General features: G+C 38.9%; 1 protein-coding gene across 2 annotated transcripts in view; it reads left to right on the top strand.

The window, feature by feature from the left end:
* LOC134323197 (NACHT, LRR and PYD domains-containing protein 3-like) overlaps positions 1–19,490 on the top strand; it is a 36,274-nt gene extending 16,784 nt beyond the window's left edge. Inside the window, exons 12-24 of one of the 2 annotated variants that reach the window (XM_063004646.1) lie at positions 3,753–3,926; positions 4,029–4,205; positions 4,562–4,753; positions 5,322–5,495; positions 5,703–5,882; positions 8,219–8,392; positions 9,050–9,223; positions 10,349–10,522; positions 16,218–16,397; positions 16,790–16,963; positions 17,144–17,320; positions 17,417–17,572; positions 18,456–19,490. In XM_063004646.1, the coding sequence (XP_062860716.1) occupies positions 3,753–3,926; positions 4,029–4,205; positions 4,562–4,753; positions 5,322–5,495; positions 5,703–5,882; positions 8,219–8,392; positions 9,050–9,223; positions 10,349–10,522; positions 16,218–16,397; positions 16,790–16,963; positions 17,144–17,320; positions 17,417–17,572; positions 18,456–18,645 (2,296 nt within the window). In that variant the 3' untranslated portion in view covers positions 18,646–19,490. Of the gene's footprint in view, positions 1–1,191; positions 1,366–3,752; positions 3,927–4,028; positions 4,206–4,561; positions 4,754–5,321; positions 5,496–5,702; positions 5,883–8,218; positions 8,393–9,049; positions 9,224–10,348; positions 10,523–16,217; positions 16,398–16,789; positions 16,964–17,143; positions 17,321–17,416; positions 17,573–18,455 lie in introns of both variants that reach the window. The other variant, XM_063004645.1, reaches the window with a different exon arrangement.
* Positions 19,491–25,552: the final 6,062 nt, after the last annotated feature.

The following is a 25,552-nucleotide window of genomic DNA, read 5'->3' as shown; positions in this document are numbered from 1 at the left end:
CACCATCTGAGCCAAACAAGTTTATCTTGGTCTCGTCAGACCACAGGGCATTCCAGTAATCCATGTTCTTGGACTGCTTGTCTTCAGCAAACTGTTTGCGGGCTTTCTTGTGCGTCAGCTTCCTTCTGGGATGACGACCATGCAGACCGAGTTGATGCAGTGTGCGGCGTATGGTCTGAGCACTGACAGGCTGACCTCCCACGTCTTCAACCTCTGCAGCAATGCTGGCAGCACTCATTTGTCTATTTTTTAAAGCCAACCTCTGGATATGACGCCGAACACGTGGACTCAACTTCTTTGGTCGACCCTGGCGAAGCCTGTTCCGAGTGGAACCTGTCCTGGAAAACCGCTGTATGACCTTGGCCATCATGCTGTAGCTCAGTTTCAGGGTGTTAGCAATCTTCTTATAGCCCAGGCCATCTTTGTGGAGAGCAACAATTCTATTTCTCACATCCTCAGAGAGTTCGTTGCCATGAGGTGCCATGTTGAATATCCAGTGGCCAGTATGAGAGAATTGTACCCAAAACACCAAATTTAACAGCCTGGCTCCCCATTTACACCTGGGACCTTGACACATGACACCAGGGAGGGACAACGACACATTTGGGTACAATTTGGACATGTTCACTGTGGGGTGTACTCACTTATGTTGCCAGCTATTTAGACATTAATGGCTGTGTGTTGAGTTATTTTCAGAAGACAGTAAATCTACACTGCTATACAAGCTGTACACTGACTACTCTAAGTTATATCCAAGTTTCATGTCTATAGTGTTGTCCCATGAAAAGATATAATGAAATATTTGCAGAAATGTGAGGGGTGTACTCACTTTTGTGATACACTGTATATATATATATATATATATATATATATATATATATATATATATATATATACAGTATATATATATAAATAAGTGTGTGTTTGACCAATAGCAGAACTGCATTGATCTCCAAGCAGACAAAACATATGAATTCACTTGAGTCAAACACCGGACCCCAATCTTTAGTAGTCAGGATTTCAGCCGGGCTTGGAAACTGTTTTTACACCTCCCCAAACAACTCCAGATCTGTAGACGTGTGGAAACACTATAAGATTGTGTATCAGTAAAATCATTATTAGACTGTTGTTAATGTTATAAATGTAAATAATGTTATAAGATTGATGTTTCTGGATGTTTCTTCTCTACAGGCTGTTTAAAAGTGCTGATGCAGAGGAAGCCTACACCACTCTCAATCAGATTCTAGGTAAAAACATCTTACTGCAGAGGAAACTCGATCTGAACTCTAGAAAACTGAAAGAGATCAAAGTGAATCATCTATCAGCTCTGCTGCAGGATCCACACTGTACAATCCAAAACCTTACGTAAGTAGAGCCATTTTCTTGATTACATTGAATTGTTCATGAGTCTCTACATTAAACACCCATAAATAATTTTCATTTCTCTTTACATTCCCATCTGCTCCATTTTCACTTTCTCTGTTATTTCCACTGCAAAATTTGCAAATCGACTCTTTGCTGTAAAATTCCAAATTATGTTCAATTGCATCCTGTTTTGCTTTCATAATTCTTAAGATATGAACTTTAGAACTTTACTGGATTCCATCTGTTGAACTGGTGATCTATGAATGCTCATAAAGCTCCTAAAGTTCTGATTCACTGTTTATGATTCTACTTACAGACTGAGTGATTGTGAGATCTCAGATGAAGGTTATGTTGCTCTGGCTGGAGCTCTGATGTTAAACCCCTCATCACCTCTAACTGATCTGGATCTCAGTGGAAATAATCCAGGAACAGAAGGAATGAAGATGTTTAATGATTTATTAAAGAAACCAAACTCTAAACTGAGAGTGAGGTAAGTAAATTTTTCTTTGTTGTGTTTAAATCAGTGTGTAAAGCTCAGAGTGAAATTTAACATATTTAGTACATTTATTTTACAACCCAAAATCAGAAAAAGTTGGGACAGTGTGGAAAATGCAAATAAAATAAAAACACAGAGTTTCTTATATTGATTTTGATTTGTATTAGATGTCAGACAGGATGATCCTGAGATATTACATCTTTTATCTGCTCAACTTCATTTCATTTATTAATAAACATCCATTACTGCATTTCAGGCCTGAAACACATTCCAAAAAAAAGTTGGGATGGGGGTAATTTAGAGTTAGTAATGAGGTGAAAATACTAAATAATGATGTGATGTTAAACAGGTGATTGTAATCATGGTTTGGTACAAAAGCAGCATCCAGGAAAGGCTGAGAGTCTCTGATGAGTAAAGATGATCAGAGAATCCAGTTTGTCCACAAATGTGGGAGAAAATGATTAAAATGTTTAAAAACAATGAACCTCAAAGAAAGATTGGAAGGGATTTGCATGTTCTCCCTCTACAGTGCAGAATATCATTTAACCATTCAAGGAATCAGGAGGAATTTCAGTGTGTAAAGGCCAAGAGTGCAAGCTTAATCTGAACGCATGTGATGAGATAAAAACATTTTCCTTGGACGATGATGCAAACCCACCTGCTGCACACATTACAAAGGCGTGGCTGCGGAAGAAAAGGGGATGGGTACTGGACTGGCCTGCCTGCAGTCCTGACCCATCCCCAATAGAGAACGTGTGGAGAATTCTGAAACGACGACCCCCCGAACTGCTGCTCATCTTAAGACGTGTTTATTAATGTTTATTAATAAATGAAATGAAGTTGAGCAGATAAAAGATGAAATATTTCAGGTTCATCCTGTCTGACATCAAATAAAAGTCAAAGTCAATATAAGAACCTCTGATTTGGGGTTGTATTATAAATGATCATCTCTCTTTTAGCACTTCATCTCTGCATGTAAAATAAAAACCTGAACACAAATTATTTTATAATCATTCCTAATTAAATATAAACTGATCAAATGTGTACGGATGGATGATTGCTTGGATTGAAGGAGAAGTGTGGATAAACGGGTGGAACATAGATGGATGAATGAGGTCGGATAGATGAATAAAAGGATGGATGGATAACCGTGGAGGAATAGATGTGAGTGGATGGATGGATGTGGATTCATGAGTAGGTGGTTGGATAGATGATAATTATTGTTTATTGTTTTGTAGATTTCTGAGTAGAAGCCCTGAGATGGATAAAGCTTGTGATTATCTAAATGAAATGGGTGTAAAGATGTTAGACCTGAGTGAGTTGGATATGACAAAAAGAAATATTGGAGATTCAGGAGTTAAACATCTAACAACTGTACTGAAGGATCCACACTGCATGATTACAAAACTGACGTACGTTTATTCTTTTATCAGTTTTATTCAGACAACCCACATTTTGTCTATGATTTTTATCACGGCCCAGGCAACACAAATAATCCATCTGACTGAAAGTTTACTAAAACACAAAACAAAAATACTTAATTAACGTGTGATCCACTGTGGTTTACAAAGTGCAATGGGGGGCGTTCGTGTACACGTTTATTTCATGTTTGTGTCTCTTAAAATTCATTTATTTAATAATTAATTAATAATAAATTTTTTTCTGATTTATTGAATGGTTGAATGATATTCTGCACTGTAGAGGGAGAAACAGGCAATTCCCTTCCAGTCTTTCTTTGAGGTTCATTGTTAACCTCAACTGAGCCTCAAAACCTACAGAGTCGAGTTTAAAAAAAATTAAAAACTTCAGTTCTACAACCACAAAAAATTTTGTATCTGATATTAAATAATTAAAAGAAATTCATTCAGATGTTCTTCTTCTCTCTCTGCAGCTTGATGAACTGCAGCATTACAGATAAAAGTTGTACTGATCTGAAATCAGCTCTTGATGTAAATCCATCACACCTGAAAGATCTGGATCTGAGTAACAATCAACTAGGAGATTCAGGAGTGATTCAGATCTCTCATCTACTGAAGAATCCACAGTTCAAACTCCACAAACTCACGTTAGTATTTTATTATCATTTATTTATTACCAGATCATTGGTGTTTTCTACTCAGTCATTCAACAGAATAAAATAACTAAATACATTTTATTATTTCTGCAGATTATCAGATTGTGGTGTAAGAGAGGAAGGTTATGCTGCTCTGGCTGAAACTCTGAAATCAAACCCATCATCAGAGCTGATGGAGCTGGATCTCAGAGGGAACCATCCTGGAGATTCAGGAGTAAAACCGCTCTATGATCTACTACAGAATAAAAAATCTAAACTGAACACACTGAGGTAAAAATCTTTTCTAGTAACGTGGATATTTCTGTCTGAAAAGTATCTAATCAGTTGTTATTGTTGATTTCTTTACTTCTGCAGCATGGATCCACTGTGGGTTTTGATTCTGAATTGTTGGTTCTTCTCTCTTTCTGCAGGTTGTTGGGTGCTGCTGCAGAAAAAGCTTTCAATGATCTGAAGAAGGTTGTGAGTATAAACCTGTTAGTAGAGAGAGAGCTGGATCTGAGTCAGAAGATAAATGGAGATTCAGGAGTAAAGAAGCTCTCAGAGCTACTGAAGGATCCACACTGCAGACCCACCACACTCAGGTGAGTTATTATACATTTTTTCATATTAAGTTTTCATAACAATAGCATATGCAGGTTCTTAAAGTCTCCTGAAGCAGAAGAAGTCTACACCTCTCTTTATTCCACTCTGGGTCAGAACCCCTTAATACTGACCCAGATGAAGCTGGAGAGGAACCCAGGGGGGGTATCAGGAGATTCCAGAGTGAGGCTTCTCTCAGCGTTTCTGCAGGACTCTCACTGCAAACTGCAGAAACTCCAGTCAGTACTTCACTCTTCAGCTGCTCGTGTTTGTAGTTCAGAGAGAAATGAGATTTATTAGCACATGAATGTTAAACTCCGTCATTCTGAACTACAAGAGCTTCTTTCATTCAGTGCCATCATTACAGGTTCTGGTACTGCATGTAGAACCTGATGATGAATTCAGGTCCTCAGTAGGAGCTCATTTATACTAAACAGTTACCTAGTAAAAACACACACACACACACACACACACACACACACACACACACACAACATCAGGCTGAGTTCTGATAAAGTTCTGATTAAGTTCCTAAAGTTGTTAGTAGGGCACTAAAAAGTGTATAATAAGAAAATAATGTAGTAACTGGTGAAACACTGTATAGTGCACTGCTGCTGATTAAGGACACGACCTCAGTGAAGCATTTTAAATCTATTATTATTATAATAAACAATAATCAAAAAAACAATCAAACCTTTAATATTTACACAACTTACCTACAGTGAACAGAATCAGTAAGTGTCTGATATTTAAGTAACTCATCATCTAAACATGACAGATAAATTGGGGGGTTTCTGTTGTGTTTAGGATTAATGACGATGATCTAACGATGGAGAGCTGTTCAGCTTTATCTGAAGTTCTGAGATCAGGATCCTCCAGTCTGAGAGAGCTGGACCTGAGCAACAACAACCTACAGAACTCTGGAGTACAGAAGCTCTGTGAAGGACTGAAGAAGAAAGAGTGTAAACTGGAGGTTCTGAGGTAATGGTGTTTAAAATCTACACTTATGTAATCCACAACATCTGAAAAACCCAGTGAGAACAGATTTTTAGGAATTATCACAGCTGCAGCGATGATGTCTCCTTTAAAAAATGTAATACATTATGAAGCGTAGCCATAATTTCAGATCACTTCTTTTAGTTTTTATTTGCATTTTACACCCGGTCCCAAACTGTGTTCTTTCTGCAGATTATCAGATTGTGGTGTAGGAGGTGAAGGTTATGTTGCTCTGGCTGAAGCTCTGAACTCAAACCGTTCATACATGAAGGAGCTGGATCTCAGAGGGAACCATCCTGGAGAATCAGGAGTGCATAAGATCTGTACCGTATGTGAGACTGGATGGCAGAACAAGAATGAAATTAAACTGAGGTGATTTTTGTTTCCATCACTTTACTGTCGTCTCTAAAATCTGATTATCTACCTAATGCAGAATTATTGGATTTAAACTATATATGAATGTAAATATGATGATAAAGTTGATGTAGATGGGTGTTTATTGGTGTAAAGTTGATGTAGATGGGTGTTTATTGGTGTAAAGTTGATGTAGATGGGTGTTTATTGGTGTAAAGTTGATGTAGATGGGTGTTTATTGGAGCTGCACAGTATAATACGGTGTCATCAGCATAAAAATGAAATTTAGCATGTGGTACATTTTTATCCAAATTATTTATATATATATATATATACAGTATATACAGTGTATCACAAAAGTGAGTACACCCCTCACATTTCTGCAGATATTTAAGTATATCTTTTCATGGGACAACACTGACAAAATGACACTTTGACACAATGAAAAGTAGTCTGTGTGCAGCTTATATAACAGTGTAAATTTATTCTTCTCTCAAAAAAACTCAATATACAGCCATTAATGTCTAAACCACCGGCAACAAAAGTGAGTACACCCCTTAGTGAAAGTTCCTGAAGTGTCAATATTTTGTGTGGCCACCATTATTTCCCAGAACTGCCTTAACTCTCCTGGGCATGGAGTTTACCAGAGCTTCACAGGTTGCCACTGGAATGCTTTTCCACTCCTCCATGACGACATCACGGAGCTGGCGGATATTCGAGACTTTGCACTCCTCCACCTTCCGCTTGAGGATGCCCCAAAGATGTTCGATTGGGTTTAGGTCTGGAGACATGCTTGGCCAGTCCATCACCTTTACCCTCAGCCTCTTCAATAAAGCAGTGGTCGTCTTAGAGGTGTGTTTGGGGTCATTATCATGCTGGAACACTGCCCTGCAACCCAGTTTCCGGAGGGAGGGGATCATGCTCTGCTTCAGTATTTCACAGTACATATTGGAGTTCATGTGTCCCTCAATGAAATGTAACTCCCCAACACCTGCTGCACTCATGCAGCCCCAGACCATGGCATTCCCACCACCATGCTTGACTGTAGGCATGACACACTTATCTTTGTACTCCTCACCTGATTGCCGCCACACATGCTTGAGACCATCTGAACCAAACAAATTAATCTTGGTCTCATCAGACCATAGGACATGGTTCCAGTAATCCATGTCCTTTGTTGACATGTCTTCAGCAAACTGTTTGCGGGCTTTCTTGTGTAGAGACTTCAGAAGAGGCTTCCTTCTGGGGTGACAGCCATGCAGACCAATTTGATGTAGTGTGCGGCGTATGGTCTGAGCACTGACAGGCTGACCCCCCACCTTTTCAATCTCTGCAGCAATGCTGACAGCACTCCTGCGCCTATCTTTCAAAGACAGCAGTTGGATGTGACGCTGAGCACGTGCACTCAGCTTCTTTGGACGACCAACGCGAGTTCTGTTCTGAGTGGACCCTGCTCTTTTAAAACGCTGGATGATCTTGGCCACTGTGCTGCAGCTCAGTTTCAGGGTGTTGGCAATCTTCTTGTAGCCTTGGCCATCTTCATGTAGCGCAACAATTCGTCTTTTAAGATCCTCAGAGAGTTCTTTGCCATGAGGTGCCATGTTGGAACTTTCAGTGACCAGTATGAGAGAGTGTGAGAGCTGTACTACTAAATTGAACACACCTGCTCCCTATGCACACCTGAGACCTAGTAACACTAACGAGTCACATGACATTTCGGAGGGAAAATGACAAGCAGTGCTCAATTTGGACATTTAGGGGTGTAGTCTCTTAGGGGTGTACTCACTTTTGTTGCCGGTGGTTTAGACATTAATGGCTGTATATTGAGTTATTTTGAGGGAAGAATAAATTTACACTGTTATATAAGCTGCACACAGACTACTTTTCATTGTGTCAAAGTGTCATTTTGTCAGTGTTGTCCCATGAAAAGATATACTTAAATATCTGCAGAAATGTGAGGGGTGTACTCACTTTTGTGATACACTGTATATACTATATATACAGTATAATGAATAGAAGTGGACCTAGGATTGAGCCTTGAGGAACACCCTTAGTTACATGAAGACAAGTGGAAGTAAAACCTTCTATTCGCACACATTGAGACCTGTTGTACAAGTAATTCTCAAACCGTTCTATTGCTTGCTGAGAAATTCCAATTTCAAAGTCTTTTCTTTTTCATGGTCTACTGTATCAAAGGCTTTTGCCAAATCAGTAAAGAGGGTGGCACATTGTTGCTTTTATCTAAGAAATCAATAAAATAATTTACTACTTTCAAAGTTGCTGTAGTAGTACTGTGCATTCTTCTAAAACCAGATTGTAAGTCAGTTAAGTTTCTGGATGTTTCTTCTCTACAGACTGTTTAAAAGTCCTGATGCAGAGGAAGCCTACACCACTCTCAATCAGATTCTAGGTAAAAACATCTTACTGCAGAAGGAACTCCATCTGAGCTCCAGAAAACTGGAAGAGATCAAAGTGAATCATCTATCAGCTCTGCTGGAGGATCCACACTGTACAATCCAAAACCTAACGTAAATAAGATTATCAACTCTTCTTTATTGTGTTGGGGATTTGTTTTTGAGTAAATTAAATTAGCATTTTATCATCAATCTACACTCAATCAAACAGAAGGATGAAGTAAACACTTTTTAATTAATCAAAAACTAAAATCTCTCATTTATTGAAGTATTCAGACTCTGGAACTCCAAATTGTGGTCGGGTGCTTTAATGTCAGGGCTGCCTTCTGTTGCCTACACTCTTTCAACATCTTCCTAGAGCCTCAAAGTCAAGCTCAAACTGATAGGTGCCCAGAGGAGCTTTGCAGAGACTCAGGAGATTGGACGGCGTTTGTAAAGGCACACTGGGGTCAATAAGACACCACACTGGGGCCAGACACCAGTCTGAGGAACCGTCTGAGGAGCTCTACCATCAAATTTTGGCAAGGTACAGCTTTGAACCTTTATAAGGTTGGCTGTCCAACCAAATTGGGCACAGAAGGCAAGAAGGATCTTGGTCAGGGAGATAAGAATCAAACGGTCACTCTAAAAGAGCTCCAAAGGTCCAGTGAATAGATGAGAGAACCTGGTGGTTACTAAGATGTTTTAGTAAAGTGTGTGTGTGTGTGTGTGTGTACAGCAAGTAAAAATAAGAAAACAATAAAGACAGTTTCTAATAGCCTCTCTCTGCAGGTTGTGTGGGTGCAGCTTAACAGAGAACGACTGCACTACTCTGGTTTCAGCTCTCAGTAGAAACCCATCACACCTGACTGATCTGGATCTGAGTGAAAATCCGATAGGAAACTCAGGAGTGAAGAAGCTCGTTCCTCTACTGCAGAATCATCAATACAAACTGGAACGACTCAAGTAAGTCCAGTAATATTATTATTAGTGATGACACTGTCTAGTGTACCAGCACTTAAATAGAATGTTGGTCTGTTTATTTCATAGGAACTAGAACCTTCTGCTACTGTAGTTCTAAACTTGTTTTATTTTGCTTTAATGATCCATGAGATATGTCTAGAACTTAACTGAATCCACCTGCTGCAATTGATTGGACATTGTTTAGACATTGTTTAAGGCACACTAGGGTCAATAAGGCTTTGAGTACCCTATGACCACAATGACCTTATTAATTTTTAAGTATAAAGAAACAGCTATAAACCTTCATAGAGTTGGCTGTTTGATAAAACTTGGGCACTCTGACAAGGAGGACCTTGGTCAGGTAGATGAGAAAGAACCAAACGGTTCCTCTAAAAGAGCTCCAAAAGTCCAGTAAAAAGATGTGGGAACCTGTTGGATGGACAACCATCTCTGGTTGAATGAAGTCTGTATGACAGAGTGGTGAAATGGAAGCCACTGTGTTGAGTAAAAGTCACATGACAGCCTGCTTGGAGTTAGCTGAACACCATGGTAAGTCATGTCAACATGGGAAGAAAGAAATGATTTGATGAGACAAAACTTTTATTTAAGGATAGAATAACACAGCCAGATACAAGAACATCTTTACCCCAACCAAACATTTGTGGAGAAAACTGGGCTGAGCTAACAAGATCTCAAACCTCCAGATGCTAAAATAACAAAATCTGGATCTTGATCAGGCGACACATATCAAGGGGAAACTGTAACCCCCCATTCCCCAACATTTTATTAGTGTAAGAGTCATGTGTTCAATTAGATCAAATATAGTTGTGTGTTGGGGTGTGTGTATGTGTGTAGTGTGTGTATACGAGTGTAGTTTGTGCATACGAGTAGTGTGTATATACGTGTGTAGTGTGTGTATACGTGTGTAGTGTGTGTATACGTGTGTAGACTGTGATTACGGTCTTCATTCAGATGCACAAACATTCACTTCCTGATTTTTGCTAAGGAATTAAATTAAGGAATTATTATTTACTAAGATTTTTAGTAAAGTGTGTTTGTGTGTGTGTGTGTGTGTACAGCAGGTAAAAATAAATCTAGACAGTTTCTAACAGCGCCCTCTCTCTGCAGGTTGTGTGGGTGCAGCTTAACAGAGAACGACTGCACTACTCTGGTTTCAGCTCTCAGTATAAACCCATCATACCTGACTGATCTGGATCTGAGTCAAAATCCGATAGGAAACTCAGGAGTGAAGGAGCTCGTTCCTCTACTGCAGAATCATCAATACAAACTGGAACGACTTAAGTAAGTCCAGCAGTATCATTACAGCGGTACCTTGAAACTCAACGTCAGTTTGTTCTGGGAGCTTCAAGGTATTTTTTCCTATAAGGATGTTTGGGGAAACCTGTTCATGTGTTCCATGGTCCAGTGGAACTGCATTTATTTCATTATATGAATATCATATTACTGTATATATACTGTATATATATATTAATAATAATATTATATTATATTCCATTACCAACAATTGATTCCTGTGGCAAATGTTGTTTAGAATCACCATACCAAAATTTTAGCTCTTAATTAATTCTGATCTGGAGTTATTAAAGTTGGAGTAAAAAGATCCATGTTGGTCTCCAATACAACAAAACAAACTGATTATGCAGACAAATCTGTAAGATAAATTATTTGTACTTTATAATGTCATTATTTATTACATTTGTGCCTTTTTGGCTCTAAGGTTCTGTCAGACTCTGTCCATACATGATATTTACCCTTCCCCCATTTCTTCACATCAGTCTGTGCAGAAGCATCACTGAATCACTGAGTAAAACGAGTCAGAAACGACTCTTTTCAAACGAATGATTCATTAAAATTGTATCAGGAATCTATGGTAAAGATTCATTCATGTTGTTCACTCTGTCATTATGGTGTCGTGCGTACAAAACTCCATGGATCAGTGTGTTTCAGTGAATCAGTCGTGGTTTAGGCTTCCGAATTCAGATTTTGGGCGGAATTCCAAGTTGTTCCTCTAATCCAAAGCAATAAACACAACTTTTCTCCAATGTGTGCCGTTTAGATAAGCTGGTAATAAAAAAACTCTCTTTATTGGTTGTAGAGGAATAAGTGACAGTTTAGTTAACAAATTCAACCTCAAAGTTGAGAGAATAAATAATCTAAGACGGTTTTCATTAGTTTGGTGGACAAACACAGTTGGAAATGGATTTATATATTCTGGACATATTCTGTCTTCAATTTAATTTTGTTTAAAATATTGGAAAAAATGTATCGTGAACCCAGTATTGTAAATCGTATTGCATCGTTTGTGTATCGTTTTATCCGTACTAACTACAGACCGAGATCTACATTTACATTTTCAGCATTTAGCAGATGCCTTTATCCAAAGCGACTTACAGTACAGATACAGTATACAATCTGAGCAATTGAGGGTTAAGGGCCTTGCTCAAGGGCCCAACAGCAGCAACCTGTCAAGGGTGAGGCTTGAACCAGCAATCTTTTAATTACAAGTCCAGTACCCTAACCACTAGGCTACGTTTGCCTGCCCCGTATCTAAGTTACCTGTTTTTATTCAACTACATGTCTTTTTACTTAAAACTGATATCTATGAAAAATATTCAATCAGACTTTAAGCCATTTTAGAGTACTGAAACTGCTCCTGGGGGTTCTCAATGATTTATTGTTAACTGCTCATTTCGGCAGTTCTTCCGCGTAGGTGTTATTGGACCTTTCAGCAGCCTTTGACACTGTTGACCATGAGATTCTTCTATCTCGCCACCAGCATTGTGTAGGGGTCAAGGGTTTTTCCCTCGGCTGGTTTAAATTCATTTGGCTAATAGGAGTTTCTTTTTGTGTCTCGTTGAGGTTTTCTCTTCCTCTGCGCCATTTAAGATATAAATATATCAAATAATCAACACTGTTCGGGTTAACTCGATACAATAGATCATGTGTTCAGAATTTTGGCGTTGATCTTTAATAACTCTTTAAAGTTTGACAAGCATATAAGTTCGGTTGTAAAAGTAGTTTGTCAGTTAAGAACTTAGCTGAGATTATTACCATTTGTCTATTTTAAAATGGTTATACATGCTTTTATTTCTTCTCATTTAGATTACTGTAACTCTTTGTATGTGGCCGTGGAACAATTGTCCCTTTGTCGGTTGCAACTGGTGCAAAATGCAGCAGCCCATCTTTTAACTGGGAGAAGGAAACATGATTCAATCATTTCAGTTCTGGCTTCCCTTTGTGGGCTTCCAGTGAAATGTAGGATTAATTTCACTGACGGGCCAGTGATAGCTCAATGAGCTCAAGGTATTTTTTTTCTATAAGGATGTAAAGATGTTTGGGAAACCTGTTCATGTGTTCCATGGTCCAGTGGAACTGCATATATTTCATTATATGAATATCATATTACAGTGGGGCCAAAAGGTATTTAGTCAGCCACTGATTGTGCAGGTTCTCCTACTTAGAAAGATTAGAGAGGTCTGTAATTTTCATCATAGCTACACTTCAACTATGAGAGACAAAATGAGAAAAAAAAATCCAGGAAATCACATTGTAGGATTTTTAAAGAATTTATTTGTAAATTATGGTGGAAAATAAGTATTTGGTCAATAACAAAAGTTCAACTCAATACTTTGTAACATGACCTTTGTTGGCAATGACAGAGGTGAAACGTTTCCTGTAAGTCTTCACCAGGTTTGCACACACTGTAGCTGCTATTTTGGCCCATTTCTCCATGCAGATCTCCTCTAGAGCAGTGATGTTTAGGGGCAACACGGACTTTCAACTCCCTCCACAAATTTTCTATGGGGTTGAGGTCTGGAGACTGGCTAGGCCACTCCAGGACCTTGAAATGCTTTTTACGGAGCCACTCCTTCGTTGCCCGAGCGGTGTGTTTGGGATCATTGTCATGCTGGAAGACCCAGCCACGTTCCATCTTCAATGCTCTCACTGATGGAAGGAGGTTTTGGCTTAAAATCTCATGATACATGGCCCCGTTCATTCTTCCCTTAACACGGATCAGTCGTCCTGTCCCCTTTGCAGAAAAACAGCCCCAAAGCATGATGATTCCACCCCCATGCTTCACAGTAGGTATGGTGTTTACTCAGCATTCTTCTTCCTCCAAACACGACGAGTTGAGTTTTTACCAAAAAGTTCCATTTTGGACTTGACCACATGATATTCTCCCAATCCTCTTCTGGATCATCCATATGCTCTCTGGCAAACTTCAGACGGGCCTGGACATGTACTGGCTTAAGCAGGGGGACACGCCTGGCACTGCAGGATTTGAGTCCCTCTCGGCGTAGTGTGTTACTGATGGTAGCCTTTGTTACTTTGGTCCCAGCTCTCTGCAGGTCATTCATCAGGTCCCTCCGTGTAGTTCTGAGATTTTTGCTTACCGTTCTCATGATCATTTTGACCCCACGGGATGAGATCTTGCGTGGGGCCCCAGATCGAGGGAGATTATCAATGGTCTTGTATGTCTTCCATTTTCTTACAATTGCTCCCACAGTTGATTTATTCACACCAACCTGCTTGCCTATTGTAGATTCACTCTTCCCAGCCTGGTGCAGGTCTACAATTTTCTTCCTGGTGTCCTTCGACAGCTCTTTGGTCTTGGCCATGGTTGAGTTTGGAGTCTGACTGTTTGAGGCTGTGGACAGGTGTCTTTTATACAGATAACGAGGTCAAACAGGTGCCATTAATACAGGTAACGAGTGGAGGACAGAAGAGCTTCTTAAAGAAGAAGTTACAGGTCTGTGAGAGCCAGAAATCTTGCTTGTTTGTTATTGACCAAATACTTATTTTCCACCATAATTTACAAATAAATTCTTTTAAAAATCCTACAATGTGATTTCCTGAATTTTTTTTTCTCATTTTGTCTCTCATAGTTGAAGTGTAGCTATGATGAAAATTACAGACCTCTCTCATCTTTCTAAGTAGGAGAACCTGCACAATCAGTGGCTGACTAAATACTTTTAGACCCCACTGTATATATATATATATTAATAATAATATTATATTATATTCCATTACCAACAATTGATTCCTGTGGCAAATGTTGTTTAGAATCACTATACCAGATTTTAGCTCTTAATTAATTCTGATCTGGAGTTATTAAAGTTGGATTAAAAAGATCCATGTTGGTCTCCAATACAACAAAACAAACTGATTATGCAGAAAAATCTGTAAGATAAATTATTTGTACTTTATAATGTCATTATTTATTACATTTGTGCCTTTTTGGCTCTAAGGTTCTGTCAGACTCTGTCCATACATGATATTTACCCTTCCCCCATTTCTTCACATCAGTCTGTGCAGAAGCATCACTGAATCACTGAGTAAAACGAGTCAGAAACGACTCTTTTCAAACGAATGATTCATTAAAATTGTATCAGGAATCTATGGTAAAGATTCATTCATGTTGTTCACTCTGTCATTATGGTGTCTTGCATAAACAACTCCATGGATCAGTGTGTTTCAGTGAATCAGTCGTGGTTTAGGCTTCCGAATTCAGATTTTGGGCGGAATTCCAAGTTGTTCCTCTAATCCAAAGCAATAAACACAACTTTTCTCCAATGTGTGCCGTTTAGATAAGCTGGTAATAAAAAAACTCTCTTTATTGGTTGTAGAGGAATAAGTGACAGTTTAGTTAACAAATTCAACCTCAAAGTTGAGAGAATAAATAATCTAAGACGGTTTTCATTAGTTTGGTGGACAAACACAGTTGGAAATGGATTTATATATTCTGGACATATTCTGTCTTCAATTTAATTTTGTTTAAAATATTGGAAAAAATGTATCGTGAACCCAGTATTGTAAATCGTATTGCATCGTTTGTGTATCGTTTTATCCGTACTAACTACAGACCGAGATCTACATTTACATTTTCAGCATTTAGCAGATGCCTTTATCCAAAGCGACTTACAGTACAGATACAGTATACAATCTGAGCAATTGAGGGTTAAGGGCCTTGCTCAAGGGCCCAACAGCAGCAACCTGTCAAGGGTGAGGCTTGAACCAGCAATCTTTTAATTACAAGTCCAGTACCCTAACCACTAGGCTACGTTTGCCTGCCCCGTATCTAAGTTACCTGTTTTTATTCAACTACATGTCTTTTTACTTAAAACTGATATCTATGAAAAATATTCAATCAGACTTTAAGCCATTTTAGAGTACTGAAACTGCTCCTGGGGGTTCTCAATGATTTATTGTTAACTGCTCATTTCGGCAGTTCTTCCGCGTAGGTGTTATTGGACCTTTCAGCAGCCTTTGACACTGTTGACCATGAGATTCTTCTATCTCGCCACCAGCATTGTGTAGGGGTCAAGGGTTTTTCCCTCGGCTGGTTTAAATTCATTTGGCTAATAGGAGTTTCTTTTTGTGTCTCGTTGAGGTTTTCTCTTCCTCTGCGCCATTTAAGATATAAATATATCAAATAATCAACACTGTTCGGGTTAACTCGATACAATAGATCATGTGTTCAGAATTTTGGCGTTGATCTTTAATAACTCTTTAAAGTTTGACAAGCATATAAGTTCGGTTGTAAAAGTAGTTTGTCAGTTAAGAACTTAGCTGAGATTATTACCATTTGTCTATTTTAAAATGGTTATACATGGCATACAAGGCATTATTGCTGGTTTTTAAGGCCTTAAATGGGATATAACCATCATACATTGCAGAACTTTTACAAGTTTGGACTCCACTAAAAGCCCCAAGGTCTGGTAACCTGATGCTTTTGGAAACATCTAGGTCTAAGCTCAAGATGCTTTTACCTTTGTGACAACAGTTTGTGGAAGGCCCTGTTCTATTCCAGTATTACTGTGCCCTAGTACGTAAAGACAACGTTTGATGTGAAATTGATATCTACTATAAATTAAAAAAAAGTAAAAAATTATGAAGCGGAGCCATCATTTCAGATCACTTCTTTTAGTTTTTAGCTGCATTTTACACCCTGTCCCAAACTGTGTTCTCTCTGCAGATTATCAGATTGTGGTGTAGGAGATGAAGGTTATGCTGCTCTGGCTGAAGTTCTGAGATCAAATCGTTCAAACATGAAGGAGCTGGATCTCAGAGGGAACCATCCTGGAGAATCAGGAGTGCAGAAGATCTGTAGCGTATGTGAGACTGGATGGGTAAACAAGTATGAAATTAAACTGAGGTGAGAGATTTTTGTTTCCATCACTTTACTGTCGGCCTTAAAATCTGATTATTTAACTGTTGCAGAATTATTGGATTTAAAATAAACGAATGATTTATTAGAAAATATTTCCGATGTATTCTGTAACTTTGCTTAATAAGATGCTGGAAACTTCATTTGTTTACATAGAGGTCAGTGTGTGTTTGACCAATAGCAGAGCTGTGTTTCTTTGTTGATCTTTGTGCTAAATGATTGATCCATAATGGGAGAAGCCCTCTGTGTAGTAGCGTACTGGCTCAGGTTTTATATGCTGTGACCAGGAGCACATCCAGACTTACAAACTGCTTTTACATTCACCCCAAATAGTTATTAATGTTATAAGATTGATGTTTCTGGATGTTTCTTCTCTACAGGCTGTTTAAAAGTCCTGATGCAGAGGAAGCCTACACCACTCTCAATCAGATTCTAGGTAAAAACATCTTACTGCAGAAGAAACTCGATCTGAGCTCCAAATCACTGAAAGAGATCAAAGTGAATCAACTATCAGCTCTGCTGGAGGATCCACACTGTACAATCCAAAACCTTACGTAAGAGGAACCATTTTCTACTATTATATTATTCATTTATTCTACTATCATGCAAACATTCATGATTACAGCTTGATTAAATATATTCTTACGTTAATAGAGGCCTTATTAAAAATAATAAACATTTAACTGTTATTATTATGAATAAACACTCGTATCTTCCTCTGTTTCTCTCTGCAGGCTGTATAAAAAAGGCAGCATTACAGAAGAAGACTCTGCTGGTTTACTTTCAGCTCTGGTTTTAAATCCTGCTCACCTGAGAGAGCTGAATCTGAACCAGAATAAACCAGGAGAATCAGGAGTGAGAAACCTGTGTGAACTGGTGAAGAACCCTCGGTGTAAACTGGAGAAACTAAAGTAAGTCATGATGTGTTTATGTTCACATGGAATCTCTTTTGGACTATTTTAACTAGCATACAGATTTATTCACCGTTAACCTTTAAATATTTGCAGACTGAATAACTGTAGTATAACAGAGAAGGACTGTAGAGATCTGGCTTCAGCTCTGCAGGATAACCCCTCATACCTGAAGGAACTGGATCTGAGTCAGAATGGACTAGAAAAATCAGTGAAGCAACTGTTCAGTCTACTGAAACAATTAAAAATAATGTAAGTAAATATAAAACTGTACATTTAGTTTCTATACATCATAATAATAAAGAAATCAGGAGAAAGATCAAATGGTGTTACAACAACTAATCACCAGGATCAATAATAAAACTAGACAGCAGTAAATACCATTATTGATTATAACCCCAAATCAGAAAAGGTTGGGACAGTATGGAAAATGTAAATAATAAAAACAGTTTCTTACATTTACTTAGACTTTTATTTGATTTATTTGATTTGATCTCCCATCCCTCAGACGGCATCAAGAACCTCCACTCAACACTAGCTGATATAAGCACATGGGTGAGGGATTAGTTTATCAAACCTTTATCAGCTCTACAATACAGAGTTACTGCACTAATCATACTTAACACTTTACTGTGCAAAAAAGAAGCCTTATGGTAACTATGTCCAGAAGCGGCGTCGACTTCTCTGGGCTCTGAGGCATCTAGGATGGACCATCACACCGTGGAAACGTGTATTGTGGTCACATGAATCAGCTTTTCAGGAATGGATGTTTATTAATAAATCAAATGAAGTTGAGCAGATAAAAGATGAAATATCTCAGCTTCATCCTGTCTGACATCAAATAAACGTCAAATTCAATGTAAGAAACTCTGTGTTTGTATTATTTACGTTTTTCATGCTGTCCAAAGTTTGATCTGATATTAAACACTAAAACAGCAAACTGAGCATGAAGATCAATCTGAACCTCAGTGTAACTCTAATGTAGTGTTATTTTTACTATGTTTACATTCACCACTTCATTCTAATAATTATCTCACTTTGTCGCATCACTGTCAGGGTGAACTCAGGGTTACAGATTGTAGAACATTATAATTTATGATAATAAAACATTTTCTTTCTGTTTTTGATCCAACAGATTTGATAAACGAAGAAGGTTTAGCTTTTTAAGGCGAGGCCAAAAAAAACCTGATGACCAGCAGACTCCTGAACCCTGCAGCTCCTCTTCATCACAAAAACCAGCAAAAGATGAAGAAGCTCAAAACACAGATGAAGAGGAAGGTTCCTCACTCACTTCAGAGAGTAAAGACAAATTTTGGTGTGCGTAACCCACTCAGTGTAATCGGTAATTCAGGAATGGTGGAGACCCCCAGGACAGCAGTGGGACAGTAACTCAAATCCTGTTAAGGGATTTTATCTTTTATTAATTTTTGCTGTTCCTTATTGTCTGATCTTTTATCATCGCAATGAGCTGTGCTATTAACAAATGTCTCAACACACACACACACACACACACACGCTACTATAGCTGTAAAGCTGATTATCCATCTAACAGGCTCCCTCATCTCCCACTAGACTTTTGTTTTATTTATGCTCTAACCAAGGTCCTTCTTGTGCCCAGCTTCTTTCATTTCATAATGATCACTGTAGACGTCCTTGTAACACTTAAAGCTTAAGATGTTGTGTTTTTTTTATATTCTTGCCCTGATCTGTGCATGACTATATTATGACGGTGGTGATCTACAGACGATCCCTTGGACTTGGTTCTGTTTTTGTCCTGACGATGCAGTGTTTATAGACTCAAGTGTTCCTTTCTGTTAGATCCTAGTTACACTTATGTCCATATACTTATGGTATTAGTCCTAGTATTTCTACACTTTGCACAGCTTGAAGGCTGAGCATGCAGTTCTAAATGGTGTTTAGGCTAGTTTTGTTCTTGTTTATCAAAACCTTTCTTCTCTCTGAAACTTTCTCATGTAGTTTAGCCATCACACACCCACACACACATTTATACACACATATACACACACATTTATACACACTTGTACACACATTTATACACACATGTATACACACTTGTACACACTTTTATACACACCCACACACCTTTCTTGTGTTTATAAAAACTCTAACACTAGTTTTCCTTCAATAAACAAAGACATTCATACTTTGACTTGGTGTCTGGTCTGGGTGCTTTTCTCGTTAGAGATTCAATGAATGATTCTTCTCCTGGTTAAGTTCTTTCTATTACTTTAAGGGACGGGACTTTGAGTGACTTTAAGAAACTACCTAACAAATGGTGGAGAATGCGGGCAATCAACCAGGTCAGTGATCTTCTCTAAGATTATTTATCTGTTGAATTATGAATCTGTTTCTCTGTTTTGAGGAAATATTGTGTTGAAATTGTTTAACATTGAGAGTACTGCTCAGAATACATAGAGATTGGAAGTTCCAAAGCTAATTATCTGATTACTCTGTTTCATTTTAAGGATCCTTGTTTATTTTGTGTATTTCCTCGGACACTCTTCCTGTCCTTTTTACTTCTATTTTACAGATTTTATCATTCTGTAATTTTATCATTATTGGGGGAGGAGTCATTCCTTGAATTGTATTTGTTGGTTACTAACACGGTCTTATTGTCTTGTCAAGTCAAGTCAACTTTATTTATATAGCGCTTTTTACAATAGACATTGTCTCAAAGCAACTTTACAAAATCCAGGACCAACAGATACAAAAAAACCCTGTTGAGCAAGCCGAGGGCGACTGTGGCAAGGAAAAACTCCCTGAAAATTACAGGAAGAAACCTTGAGAGGAACCAGACTCAGCAGGGCCCATCCTTCTTGGGTGGCCTGGAGGAAACTTTAAATAAATACACGATTTACACAGAGCATACAAACACAGAATTAAATAATCTAAAAGTTATAACTGGTAATAAATAGATAAATAATAATAGAGTTGTTCTTCGCTCTAGTCTTCAATAAAGTCTGTAGTGATTTCTTGTCATTCTTGGTGCAATTACTCCAGACCCGTCACATCCGGCACGAGCAGCATAGTTGTCACGGCAGTCTCGACTTTAATCCTTAACCTCGCCGGGTAAACAGGTTTCCATCAGAATGCCTTTGGAGTAAAACAACAAAGAATGTAGTTAATAATGTACAATGCTAGTTGAGTAAAACAGTTTTACAGAGAGTTTTAGACTCCGGCAGCCCTAATTATTACAGCATAACTAAAAGGGAGAGCAAGCAGGTAACAAGGTCATGAAGGCTTTCACAGGACATCAGCGCCCATCTCCCCACCGTCATCAAACCTGAGTGATCGGATAAGAGAGGCAGAACGACAGCAACCCAACATCCCTGATCACCACAAGTTTCTCTGACCAAGAACCCCCAAGCTCTGCGCCTTTGTCTATATTCATTAAAAGCCTGAGAAAATAAATATGTTTTCAGTCTAGACTTAAACATTGAGACTGTGTCCGAATCCCGAACAGAGGCAGGAAGATTATTCCAGAGTTGTGGAGCTTTGTAAGAAAATGCTCTTCCACCAGCTGTGGTCTTTTTAATTCTAGGAACTATAAGTAACCCTGCATCTTGTGACTGAAGTGGACGCGCTGGGTTGTAGTGATTAATAAGTTCACTCAGATACTGTGGAGCCAGACCATGTAGCGCTTTATAGGTTAGTAAAAGTATTTTGTAATCAACCAACAAGTAAAACCTCAGTTTTATCTGAATTAAGTAAAAGAAAATTACACGACATCCAGTTTTTTATGACATTTACACAATCTTCTATCTTACTGATTGTGTCAGTATCATTTGGTTTGGCTGATACAGTGTATCACAAAAGTAAGTACACCCCTCACATTTCTGCAGATATTTAAGTATATCTTTTCATGGGACAACACTGACAAAATGACACTTTGACACAATGAAAAGTAGTCTGTGTGCAGCTTATATAACAGTGTAAATTTATTCTTCCCTCAAAATAACTCAATATACAGCCATTAATGTCTAAACCACCGGCAACAAAAGTGAGTACACCCCTAAGAGACTACACCCCTAAATGTCCAAATTGAGCACTGCTTGTCATTTTCCCTCCAAAATGTCATGTGACTCGTTAGTGTTACTAGGTCTCAGGTGTGCATAGGGAGCAGGTGTGTTCAATTTAGTAGTACAGCTCTCACACTCTCTCATACTGGTCACTGAAAGTTCCAACTTGGCACCTCATGGCAAAGAACTCTCTGAGGATCTTAAAAGACGAATTGTTGCACTACATGAAGATGGCCAAGGCTACAAGAAGATTGCCAACACCCTGAAACTGAGCTGCAGCACAGTGGCCAAGATCATCCAGCGTTTTAAAAGAGCAGGGTCAACTCAGAACAGACCTCGCGTTGGTCGTCCAAAGAAGCTGAGTGCACGTGCTCAGCGTCACATCCAACTGCTGTCTTTGAAAGATAGGCGCAGGAGTGCTGTCAGCATCGCTGCAGAGATTGAAAAGGTGGGGGGTCAGCCTGTCAGTGCTCAGACCATACGCCGCACACTACATCAAATTGGTCTGCATGGCTGTCACCCCAGAAGGAAGCCTCTTCTGAAGTCTCTACACAAGAAAGCCCGCAAACAGTTTGCTGAAGACATGTCAACAAAGGACATGGATTACTGGAACCATGTCCTATGGTCTGATGAGACCAAGATTAATTTGTTTGGTTCAGATGGTCTCAAGCATGTGTGGCGGCAATCAGGTGAGGAGTACAAAGATAAGTGTGTCATGCCTACAGTCAAGCATGGTGGTGGGAATGCCATGGTCTGGGGTTGCATGAGTGCAGCAGGTGTTGGGGAGTTACATTTCATTGAGGGACACATGAACTCCAATATGTACTGTGAAATACTGAAGCAGAGCATGATCCCCTCCCTCCGGAAACTGGGTCGCAGGGCAGTGTTCCAGCATGATAATGACCCCAAACACACCTCTAAGATGACCACTGCTTTATTGAAGAGGCTGAGGGTAAAGGTGATGGACTGGCCAAGCATGTCTCCAGACCTAAACCCAATAGAACATCTTTGGGGCATCCTCAAGCGGAAGGTGGAGGAGCGCAAAGTCTCGAATATCCGCCAGCTCCGTGATGTCGTCATGGAGGAGTGGAAAAGCATTCCAGTGGCAACCTGTGAAGCTCTGGTAAACTCCATGCCCAGGAGAGTTAAGGCAGTTCTGGGAAATAATGGTGGCCACACAAAATATTGACACTTCAGGAACTTTCACTAAGGGGTGTACTCACTTTTGTTGCCGGTGGTTTAGACATTAATGGCTGTATATTGAGTTATTTTGAGGGAAGAATAAATGTACACTGTTAAATAAGCTGCACACAGACTACTTTTCATTGTATCAAAGTGTCATTTTGTCAGTGTTGTCCCATGAAAAGATATACTTAAATATCTGCAGAAATGTGAGGGGTGTACTCACTTTTGTGATACACTGTATATACAGCTGTGTGTCATCCGCATAGCAGTGAAATTTTATGCCATGTTTATGAATAATTTCACCTAGTGGAAGCATATAGAGTGTAAATAATAGCGGTCCAAGTACCGACCCCTGTGGAACACCACACTTTACTTTTGTAGTTTCCGAGCATTTATTATTTGCATGAACAAATTGCGAGCGGTCAGTCAGATATGATTTAAACCAAGAGAGTGCGAGTCCTTTAACACCTACTGTATTTTCTAGCCTCTCCAGTAAAATGTTATGATCGACCGTATCAAACGCTGCACTAAGATCTAATAGAACAAGAAAAGAGACACATCCATTATCAGAAGACATTAACAACTCGTTAACTACTCTAATTAATGCGGTTTCGGTACTATGATTGGGTCTAAATCCTGATTGAAATTTTTCATGAATACAATTTTCATTCAAATAAGAACATAATTGTTTGGAAACAACTTTTTCTAATATTTTAGAGACAAAAGGAAGGTTTGAAATTGGCCTATAATTAGCTAGTACATGTGGATCAAGATTAGGTTTTTTAATCAGGGGTTTAATAACGGCACTTTTAAACAATGTAGGTACATACCCAAGGCTAAGGGATGCATTGATTAATGTAAGCAGGGGCTCTACAATAGCTGGGAGTAAATCTTTAAGTAAACGAGTTGGAACAGGATCGAGTATACACGATGATGACTTTGATGATTTAATCAACACAGTTAGTTCATTTTGGGAGATTGGATTAAAGGAATTTAGTTGGATTAACTCGTTACTATTATCACCAATGCTGCTCGGAGTGAGTCCATACTTAACATTGGCAAGTGACACACTTTGACTCTGAAGTCGTATTTTTTCTATCTTGTCATTAAAGAATTTTAAAAAATCATCGCTGGTACAGTCAGGCGGTATATTAGATTCAGTTTCATTGACGTTTTTAGTTAATTTGGACACTGTCTCAAAAAGGAATCTAGGATTGTTTTTATTTTTCTCTATTAGGGACGAATAATATAAAGATTTAGCTTTTATAAGTGCATGTTTATACTCAGTTAGAGCATCTTTCCAAGCAATCTTATACACTTCCAGTGTAGTGTGACGCCACTTGCGTTCTAATTTCCGTGCTGCTTGTTTAAGTGCGCATGTGTGGTCATTGTACCATGGAGCAAGTTTTTTCTCCCTAATCAGTTTAGTTTTGAGTGGGGCTACGTTATCTAAGGTTGTGCGCAGTACGGTCTCTAGGTTTTGAGTTGCCTGATCTAGTTCTTTAGGTTCTGATGCTGGTATATTTGGTAATTCTGGTAGGCAGTTTATGAACGCTGCTGCAGTTGCAGATGTAATAGTGCGCTTATATTTAAAACGATGTGGTTGCTGTATATTATTGGACAGGGACACTTCATAAATTAGTAGAGAGTGATCAGAGATTAAGTCATTCTGTGGTACAATTTCCATGTTGTCTATGTTTATACCATAAGTAAGTATTAAATCTAAGGTATGTTTACAGCGGTGAGTGGGTCCCGTTACATTTTGGGTGATGCCTAAGGATTCTAAAATAGAATCAAACGCAATTTTGAGTGAATTACACTTATCCTCATAATGAATATTAAAGTCACCAACAATTAAAGCTTTTTTAGTTGATAAGACTAATTTAGAAAGAAAATCGGCAAATTCGTTAAGAAATTCTGAGTAAGGACCAGGGGGTCGATAAACAGTAGCCAGTTTAAACATACTATTTTTATCAGATGAACCTTTATTGGTTATGTCAGAGATAAGAACTTCAAACGAGTTTGTTATGGGAGATGATTTTACAGTAAGACCTGTCTTTATCATAAATTGTGGCTATTCCTCCACCAAGACCACTAAGACGTGGCTTATGTTCATAACTGTAACCCGGAGGAGATGCTTCATTTAAACCTAGATACTCATCAGGTCTAGCCCAGGTCTCAGTTAAACAAAGTGCACTAAGACTATTATCTGTAATTATTTCATTTACAATTACTGTTTTGCATGCAAGTGACCTGATGTTTAGAAGTCCTAACTTTAGTTTAGCCTTACTATGGTTTTCATGATGCTCATTTAGATTAATTTTAATTAAGTTATTATGACATACTTTTTGATTTTGTTTTGGCTTACACCTGCCACGGTAAACAGACACAGTCTCAATGGTTTGTGACCTAAGGATTCCGGGTGACGTCTGATGGAGACTCGCAGACAGTCGGTTAGGCCTGTTTGTCTGCTGCCTGGTCTTGGCTCTGGATAGTCATTTAACACTATCTGCCGCTACACTAACGCGGTGGTAAAGCCTGTCACCTATGCTGCAAGAAATGCGTGCAGCACCCTCCCACGTGGGGTGGACACCATCCCGCTCAAAAGACCAGGCCTTCCCTCAAAGGTGGACCAGTTATCTACAAAATCAATGCAGTTTTCTGAGCACCATTTAGACATCCAGCGGTTCAGCGACAACAACCTGCTGTAGGTTTCGCCACTGGGTCGAATCGGTAAGGGGCCAGAGCACACTACTGCCTCAGACATCGACCTAGCTAACTCACACACCTCTTTAACATTACTCTTAGTAACCTCAGACTGCCGTAAACGAACATCATTAGTGCCGACGTGGATAACAATCTTCGAAAATCTACGATTAGCATTAGCCAGCACTTTTAGGTTTGCTCTGATGTCAGGCGCCCTGGCCCCCGGAATACAAGTGACTATGGTTGCTGGTGTCTCTATGGGGGTTGCAATACGCACGTGTCGGAGCTGAGAATCTCCTAT

The sequence above is a fragment of the Trichomycterus rosablanca genome, chromosome 11, assembly GCF_030014385.1.
Source record: "Trichomycterus rosablanca isolate fTriRos1 chromosome 11, fTriRos1.hap1, whole genome shotgun sequence".
NCBI lineage: Eukaryota > Metazoa > Chordata > Actinopteri > Siluriformes > Trichomycteridae > Trichomycterus > Trichomycterus rosablanca.
This window is presented reverse-complemented; position numbering and strand designations above follow the sequence as displayed.